Source organism: Rhagoletis zephyria, unplaced genomic scaffold (assembly GCF_001687245.7).
Source record: "Rhagoletis zephyria isolate East Lansing unplaced genomic scaffold, Rhagoletis_zephyria_1.1 Rzeph_scaffold_01588, whole genome shotgun sequence".
NCBI classification, from domain to species: domain Eukaryota; kingdom Metazoa; phylum Arthropoda; class Insecta; order Diptera; family Tephritidae; genus Rhagoletis; species Rhagoletis zephyria.
Genome location: NW_016158672.1, coordinates 64,514 through 73,840, shown reverse-complemented (window position 1 = coordinate 73,840; position 9,327 = coordinate 64,514). Strand labels below are relative to the sequence as shown.

The window sequence follows — 9,327 nt, the reverse complement described above, 5'->3', positions numbered from 1 at the left end:
AAATACGAACGTATTTATTATTTAATTTATTTCAAACTTACACTAAAATTAAAATAAATGAAACAAAAACTAACTGGACGCGTCACAGGTTTTTGCATTCAACTAAACTAGATTTTCGATAAAGCTAAGTGATTACAATAAAATTATTTATGGATGTACATATGTATATATGTATGTATGTAAAATAAAATCGTTAACATAACATACATATGTAGAGAGCGCACACTAGTAATGAAGAAAATTTCAGAAGAAGGCTAATTCATAACTACTATTTGCTAAAGATTAAGAGGCGAACCGAGGTTGGTAAATAAACAGTGCTCTTCTGTTAGTTTTTAAGAGTTTATACTGTAAGTACAGTTTATGTATGTAGTTATTGAAATTATTAAAATTTTTCATCTCCCGTTTCTTTTTTTTATTATCACAATCTACTCTTCGAACACGAACTTGCATATGAATTTAGTATACGGTTATGCCAATCCCTTAGAATGCAAATCACTTTCACTATTTCCGCCGCGTTGCAAGTCTCGAAACGTACAAATAAACATACTAAGTTCTTAAGCTTCTGCTTTACTTCTATACATATTATTGCAATTTATGATTCGACGGCAAATCTTCCGATCGTATACAACGTCCGCGATAACAAATCTCTGTTTCAGATGTCACTTTCGTCGATGTGGATGTCGCATATACGACCTGATCCATCAAGTTCTTCTGTAATGGCTTCTTATCAGCTGCTGCCGTCTCAGCTGCCACTGAGGGCGTTGGCACTGTTGTTGCGGCCGCTACGGCTGCCACATTCATTGCTTGTGTGGTTGTATCCGGCTTTGTTCGTTTGATATTCATATATTCTTGACGTCTCTTGCCAACTGCAGCCAAGGCAGCAGTCACTGCATGATCTTCGGATTCATCGATTGCGAAGAGATCATGAAGTTGCCGCTTGACTTCAGAGAATATGCTTGGCTGTGATTCCAGATCATCTACAGCTTCGTCCATGCGTCGTGTGGCGCTCTCCGCTGTGACGCTTTCGACTTCATTTTCCGCTGGCGCGATTGTCGTTTTATCTAGAGCTTCATCCATGGCTAGTGTTGTTGCGTAGGAGGTGACTTCTAATTGATCGGGCGTTGTTGGCTCCTCGGTGTACACGGTGCTGGACGGGCTAGCAGTTGTTGTTGTTAGCGTGGTTGTTGTGATCTTGCCGCCGGGCGCCGGTGTGAGTGGTGTAGTCGTTTTGAGTTCGTTGACTATTTCATCTGTAGACTTTTCATTTCCATGTAGCGAGTTGTAAAGCTGGGAACCAAGACTTTGTGATTCGGCGGTCTCAAAGCTTTCGTTGTTTTGCGTTGTAGGCAAATGGAGCTTCTTGAATTTGTTACGTCGATTGATGCGATTAAATATTGTTGTCTTTTGCGATTCGAAGAATGTGCCGTCTGTGGTGCGCGTGCTAGTTTCTTCAACAGATTCGAGCGGTTTTTCCTCTGGCGCCTTGCCCATGACTTCCTCCAGAAGTTCGGCAAAGGATTTCTCGGGCCTGGGAAATAGATTTTGGAGCAATTATTTACCGACTATCAAGTAATACTTATAATAAACTGGCTATGACTTACTTCAAATTGGGTGCCTTAAGTGTGGGTTTGGCTTCACCAAAGCTGGCGGATACATTTACTTCATAATTATCAGATTTTTTACCATCTTCAGGTCCGATTGTTACAATTTCTGGTTCCTCATCGAATTTGTGCTCATTCTCCTTAGACTTCTCCTTCGGGTTCGTTGGTTTGAAGTGGTGATTGTTGCCGAATTTCAATGCTGGCGACCATTGCGACTCTTGACCATCCAGCTGGAAGCTAGGACGGTGGCGACGTCTTTGTGGTGGTGTTGCCTTAAAAAAATAAAAAAATTAAAAATCATAAATCTTCTTCTTTCGAGCCTAAGTTATCAAAACCTACGTCATTTTCGTACAAATCGTGATTAAAACGATTTATTTTGCGTACGTTACTCTTTGGCTCTTCGACTTCGGCTTCCTCTTCTGGGTTTGTCGTTGATGAGACTGGGCGGCGCGTACGCGTGCGTACCTTGATAACCTTCCGCGGCGGTAGGCGTGGACGTAGCTGTGAGTGAAATGAAATATTAGTAAATGTAGCCTAGCTCTCTACTGCCGTCTTCCCTAGTTACTCACCGAGGTTTTTGTCTCTGCCTCTTGTGTAGTGGTAGTCGGTGCCTCGGTGGTGGTGGTGCGTAACCGTGGATAATTTCTGCGTATAAATGGTGAACGTCTTGTGGTTACTTGGGGCTCTTCACTTGTTGTTGTTGTGGTTGGAGTAGGTGTAGTGGTTGGTAAAGTGGTGAAGACAGGATTGATTTCGTTGCGAATGATTGGTTCTGTGGGACCAAAATCTTCCTGATTAGGGAAGTATCCGGGCCCGAAATTGTCCTTTGTATACTGACTATACTGCTGAGCGATTTGCATTGGCTCCAACATGCCGGCTGGGAAGGTCTGTTCATTTGTGCCTACGGTGTTGCTGGGTGTGACTGTGTAAACTTGTTGTGTCTCAGAGGTTGGTGCCTCAGAGCCGCTGTTCGTAGCATATGAGCTGGGTATCCCTGTAGGACTGGATTGCGTGCGCGATGATAGTGGTTTAATGATTGGGTAATTTTGTTTCAACACATCGCGTTGGTAGTCCAAATCTTCATCTTTTCCGGAGTTGCCATACTTCTTACGCTGCTTAGTGCGCAGCGTCTGGCGTTCTTCTGGAGTCGGTTGGTAACGGATGCGGTTAGGATTGCGTATTAGGGGGTTTCGTGCCGCTGAAGGTGGACGACGTGTGGTCGAAGTGGCTTCTTCTTCACCATCGGGAGATGCTGGAGTGCTAGCTGTCGCACGCGCGCCAAACGGACGGCGAACACGTTGTATAGGACGGCGTGTAGAGGTTTCCGTTTCAGAGTAAGAAACAGAGGATGTAACTTTGGACACAAGAGGTTTGCGCACACGATTGATGGGGCGTCTTGTTGGGCGTGTAGGCAGCTCCTTCTCCGGCTCACTGGGTGTAGTAGTGGCAAGTTCTCCTATGGCATTTTGTTTGTCCTTCTCTTGCAAATTATTCACTAGGCCTGGCAAATTTGGTGTGAGTGGTGGCAGTTCTGAAGGCACATGGTAAGGATTGGGGTCATATTCCACAGTGCTATCGGGTATCTCGTTCTGATTGTACAAAGGTCGATGGTTTGAAGGTTGCTTACGCTGCGGTTTCAATTCACCCTCAATAACCTTCTCTTGTTGTAGCTCTGCAAAATCGGGTTGCTGTACGACGTTGTATGCATCTTCCGGTGCTGAGCTGCCAGGTTGGGAAGGTGAATAGAAAGTAACACGTTGTTTGGTAGGCGATGTGGTCTTATGAGTCGTTGAAGGCGCATTGACATCACGCCCGTAGTCCAAGTCGACAGGCGTGTATTGCACCTGTTCGAAGGGCGGATTAGTGGGACTAACGATTTGTGGACGATTGCGGAAAGCTTCCTGCTGACGATAATATTGCTTCATGCGGTACTCTTCCTCTGGCGAAGTGCTGCTGGGCGGGCGAGTGGTGAAGCGTGGAGCTTGCTCCTCAACAGGCTCCTTTGGTATGGTGTCAAAAGAGTAGAGGGGTCCGTTTGCACTCTGGAACTCAACTTGCCCATTGGGATTGAATGAGTAGAATGTTTGTGCCGGCGCAGCTGTTGTTGAAGTAGTGCTAGTGGTTGTAGTCGTAGTGCTAGTCGAAGTAGATGTACTAGGTGAAGGACGGCTCGACTGAACTTTATAAATATCATCATTGGTTATTTGGTTGGGCACAGGCTGGAATTGGGCGTAAGGATTATTGATGGTTTGTGGGAAAGCGGGCTGCTCAATTGGTTGTTGTTGCACGTTTTGTGGACGCTTCTTCTTCGGGCGATCGTGTTTGGTGACCTTTGGAGAGCTCACCTCATGGATAGCGTCTTGATTATAGAAGTAATTGAACTTGTTGCCGCGTGTCGGTGGAAGTGTTGAGCGTTGAGTCGTGATCTCATACTGATCGCGGTTTTTGTGCACAGGCTCATTGAGTACCGCTGCTGGATAGTAGTCCTTTGTGGCAGATGGCTGCTTCACGCGGTGTGGACGCACGCGCTGTGTGGGCGGTGGTGACTGATACTGACTAATATCATTTTGACTGTAAACAGCACTTGGCTTGGCCGGCTGGCTAAGAACCGCTTGTGGAGCGCTGCTGCTCTTGGCGAGATTTATAACAATTGAACCCACATGCGGTTCTGGTAGCAGGATTTTATTGAAACCACTTGGTGTGCGATAGCTCAAAGGCGCTACGAAGAACGGAATCTCACGCAGCTCGCGTGTCTGTGCCAATTGAGACAAGTAGGGCAGATCGAATTTCACATAGCCATCTGGTGTAGACATACCAGCAGGACCAACAAATATTTCGGGTATCTTCTTCGTAGGTGCATCAATGACTGCGATGGTGTTGGAATGACGTAAAGCAGACACCACATCGGTTTGCGTGGGACGCACAGAGTTGCGCACCAAAAACATGGCAAGTGGTGGCTGATGTGCCTTTGGCTTGGGACGTGGCGTAGTTGGTTGTTGATTAGCGTAATTCTGGAAGATTGTGGTTGGCTTCAACGTTGTCGTCTTCGGACGGCTTGTGCTGGTAGTGGTGCTGCTGGCGAAGTAGTTCTGCTGATCTATCGAATCGAGTGAGTCTTGCGTGTAAAACTGATTGATTTGGAAGGGATTGACAGTTGGTAGGCCCGCGTTGACATTATACTTATTCAATTCGAAACCTTGTGACTCAGGCTTCTGTTGATTAAAGAGCGTATCGTATGGCACATAGAGCAATTGTACATCTTGTTGGCTGCCACCATTACTTGTAGGCAACGAAGCAGGTGCTGTCGGTGCGCTACCCGACTGCTGGTAGGGTGCTGTTGGTGCGATATCAGTATGCTGGAACGGCAACTGAGCATTGAAAGATGACGGCTTATTCAAATCAAAAAATTGATCAACTTGTTGTTCTACAGGGAAAACTTGTGGTGTGACGCTTTGCAGAGATTGTTGCGTCGGATTAGGTTTCGATTCGCGGTAGACGTTCTTGCTCGGGAAACTATCTTCGATGTAATTCTGTTGCGGCAGCGGTTTTTGTAAAGTCTGTTGTAGCGGCTTCTGTGGTATGGGGTGGAATTCTGGTGGGAAAACGGGTTGCTGATTGAACAGCGGTGAGCTAAAGAGCGTGGCTTGCGCGCCACCACCGAGTATATGCTGAATCTGGTAGCCAGTCTGCAATGAGCCGGGAGAAGAGCCCGGTGCACCATGACTGCCACCCTCTGTGCGGAAGGGCATTTCGAATTTGAAGAATGACTGCGAAGTTGGCTCACCGCTTTGCAATGACGAAGCAGCAGGCGCAGCAGCCTTTAGTGGTGGCGCGCCGAAAGGTGAACCGACTTGTGAACGTGGTGGTGGTTGATTGGCAAAACGTTGAAACTGATAGGGAAAATCGAATGGCTGCTGCTGAGACACGGGCGGATTATGCGGTTTGGGCAGATCACCGAAACGGCCATTCGGTGGGTAAGCCTGTGAGTAGGTGAGCACACGTGCATTTGCGGAACGATCTTTGGCAGTAGAACTATCGACTGGCTGTGCCACCGGCACCCAATCGAAAGAGTCCGATACGCCTGGCGAAGTCGGTTCTAGTTGGCGTGACCATTTTTCGGCGGCATGTGCGCGCGCTAACCAGCACACAAGCAAGCAAGCGAGTAGCGTGCTGATTGGAGTGTTAAACATTTGTAGTTGCCGGATCATTGTTGGGTCTGTAAAAGTGAAAAAGAATGGAATGAAGGTGGCTAGTATTAATTGAGAACAAATTGTTATTACTAGTAATTGGTATGGCATGCGCAACGTGATCAAGCGCAAGAATTTTATAATTGTTGTGTGTACATTAGGGTGCACCGCCAATCAAAAAATTAAATAAAATTGCGTTTTCTCCAACGCAGTTTTAAAATTTATTATAATTTAAGACTTTCGCCAAAACATTTTAGAAAAATTTTAAGATTTACTTTGGTCTAGCTGAAGTTGAAAAAAACCTCCAAAAATCTCATTATATTCATGCCATTCATAAAATGTTTAAACATTTTTATGCAGACCTTTTAAGCTTAAACTCTACTATCATCCGAGGTGACTTAAAAAAACAAACTAATTTTATTAAAAAAAAACACGATTTTTGTAAAAATTTTCAAATAGGTAAATCGTAATATTTTCTCGATAAATTTTTGGCGTACGTCTTGAAATATGAAACAATTTGTATTTCCAATTGAAGAACAGTACCTATGTTTTTGTTTGTTTGTTTGGAAAGTGGTATACCCTAATGTATTACATATGTGGTAGCACACTAAAAGCTACTTATACTTAGATTGAGAATATAAAATCGCTGACTTAAACTAGGAAGTATGAACTATATGCATATTTTTTTTGTTGCATAAATTATAGCAAGTAGTCAACGTCGAAACCTCCACACATTTGACTTCCTTTGGTTTCGAAACTCGCCACCCGCCAATTTGCTTACGATCAGTAGTCGCGAATTTGAAATCAAAGCGCATTCGAAATTTTTACATACAAATTTCTGCCAGCATTAAAAACAAGTACTAAGTAAAGCAAGTTATACTTGAGTAGCTAACTCCATTTGCCNTACTTATACTTAGATTGAGAATATAAAATCGCTGACTTAAACTAGGAAGTTTGAACTATATGCACATTTGTTTGCATAAATTATAGCAAGTAGTCAACGTCGAAACCTCCACACATTTGACTTCCTTTGATTTCGAAACTCACCACCCGCCAATTTGCTTACGATCAGTAGTCGCGAATGTGAAATCAAAGCGCATTCGACGATTTTACATACAAATTTCTGCCAGCAATAAAAACAAGTACTAAGTAAAGCAAGTTATGCTTGAGTAGCTAACTCCATTTGCTATAATTAGGTACCTATCGGCTAAGCAATCATTTTACAAATTATATGCGTGCTCCCAGTCCACATACCATTAAAACAGCCAGCGATACCTTGCCAACAATTTCTGTTTGTATGCATTGTGGTATCTTGCAGCAGCACTATCGCCCGAATCTATAATTTACATACATACAAATGACTTTTTCCGAACTTTGCATTGACAGCGTTTTGACTTCCTTAATGTCGTGCTTTAGTTTGTGGTTTTAACACTTAACAGCCAATTTCCTAAATTCATACATTTTTGNTATGCATTGTGGTATCTTGCAGCAGCACTATCGCCCGAATCTATAATTTAATTCGTATGCTCTAATCGTCGTCGCCATTATATGTACATACAAATGACTTTTTCTGAACTTTGCATTGACAGCGTTTGACTTCCTTAATGTCGTGCTTTAGTTTGTGGTTTTAACACTTAACAGCCAATTTCCTAAATTCATGCATTTTTATGTATTTCTCCACTACGCTGCTCCCTGTAAACTGCTTTTGCTTTGGTTTTTGTGGTTTTGGTTGATTTCATGGTGGTACTTAGCCACACTGTTTGTTGCCGCAAAAGATAATCTATAATTGGAATTTTCTACAAATTTTTTTACGATTTCCGCATTCCCCCATAAATATTGCAAAAAAGTAAAATAATTGCATAATTTCCTTGACATTCAATTTCGTATCTTAATTGAAGTTGCAGTGAAATTGTTTGGATTATGACAAAATTTGCGGTAATAGTTCGCCTGCGGCTTTTGAAGTTCAGGTTCAATGTTGATAAAATACGGCGAGGGCATGAAAGTACTTAGTCATGCATGCAGGTGTAAATATACGTATGTATGTGCTTATGAGAAGTGTTTTTAAGTTGGTTTGAAATCAAAACTCTCAATAGGGAAAAATGTATTAGTTATGTCGTCACTCGCCAACTAAGATTTCTCTATATTTATATTGTTACAATTGTGGTGAGATCCGATCCCCGATCGACGGCAATGTGGGATCCTCACTGGCTAACTCGTCTATAGCTTCGGTCACGGCACTTTGCGATTGCCAAAATAAATCTTGACGAAGCTGACTACTTACTTCATTCAAAAGAGTCCTACACTTTTTTTGATCACTTTCGACCTAAAAAGTTGTAAAAGACGCCAAGGCCATAAAGGTTGCCTGAAAGAAATAGTGCTGCTCAAAAGTATCCAACCTTCCAGCGCCGATGCTTTACCAGCTTAGTCATTTACATAAATATGATGTCGAGGAGGTAGTAGGTCCTCTTTCTGTTGTACGCAGAATGCGCCCACTGTTAACAAATTTATTTCTCCTTACCAGTGCGGATTCTTTTTCTTATTTGGCACTATAACTGTTGGTCAATTTGTGTTATACCAAAAAGCTTCGCCAACTGCCTCCCGCCTTTGCGGATTTCCGCGAATTATTCATCAGAGATTTCTAGAGCGTAAATTTTTTTCGTCGAGAGATGGGGGTCTGCTTTTCAATTGCCTACCGAGCCCAAAGTACTACCTGTGGGCGGTAGTACCTGCTAAATCCATCACAAACCCGACACTTGCTAAGGGATAAGGGCCTGATTTTTGATTTTACCGACTTTTCAAAGAGATCTTCAATTCATTGTTGGAGAATATAATTTGACCTGCAGAACTTACAACTAACTCATTCAGGACCTAATCGCATGGCTGTTCTGTTTCTTCTGGTGAGATATTGGAGAAATGTCCTTCCTACTACAGACTTTCAGCTGCTAATTGATCAGTATGCAAGAAACTGGATTTCTGAGTAGAGACTAAGCTTATATGAAAAGTAGGTTCGTGGAAACCGCCATGAATTCCGTTCTTAGGGTTAAAGAAGAGCCTTTGGAAGGCAAATAGTTTACGGTTGCATATTGAGATGGGCTTTTAATAACGTATTACCGGAGGCCTTAAGCAACCTCGATGTTGAGACTAACGTAATTGCGCTTATATCACGCGTGCTCTGGGAGAGAACTTCCATTGCTGAATGAGAGTGTGCCTCTCTCGAGTAGAGGTAGAGGTATTCCTCTGGTTTGTTGTCATTAATGGCATCCTAGAGGAGCTGGAAAGGAGAGGATGTCGGGTAATCTAATGGCGTTTTCTTTTCTCGAAAAGAAATGACACCTTCTTATATGCCAACATTATCAGAGTGCAACATTTTAAAGAAAGAGCACGCAATATGCATGTAAAGATGCTGAGTAAAAAACACGAAAACTTAACAGCGCTAGCGTAGGGCAGAATAAATGGAACATTATTTCGCGAAAAGAAAAGGCTTTAATATGCCGATGATGTGACACTTATTGTCAGAGGTATGCTTCTCAACACGCGTT

At 43.1% G+C, this 9,327-nt stretch overlaps 1 protein-coding gene across 1 annotated transcript in view; it reads right to left on the bottom strand.

Annotated features, from left to right (window-relative positions):
- Window positions 1-406: 406 nt before the first annotated feature.
- Window positions 407-9,327, bottom strand: part of LOC108364542 (mucin-5AC) — a 52,633-nt gene continuing 43,712 nt past the window's right edge. The window contains exons 3-6 of the mRNA XM_017618262.1: window positions 2,171-5,817; window positions 1,941-2,102; window positions 1,602-1,873; window positions 407-1,528 (exon numbers count right to left, since the gene is read on the bottom strand). Of these exons, the coding sequence (XP_017473751.1) occupies window positions 583-1,528; window positions 1,602-1,873; window positions 1,941-2,102; window positions 2,171-5,809 (5,019 nt within the window). The 5' untranslated portion in view covers window positions 5,810-5,817 and the 3' untranslated portion in view covers window positions 407-582. The remainder of the gene's footprint in view (window positions 1,529-1,601; window positions 1,874-1,940; window positions 2,103-2,170; window positions 5,818-9,327) is intronic.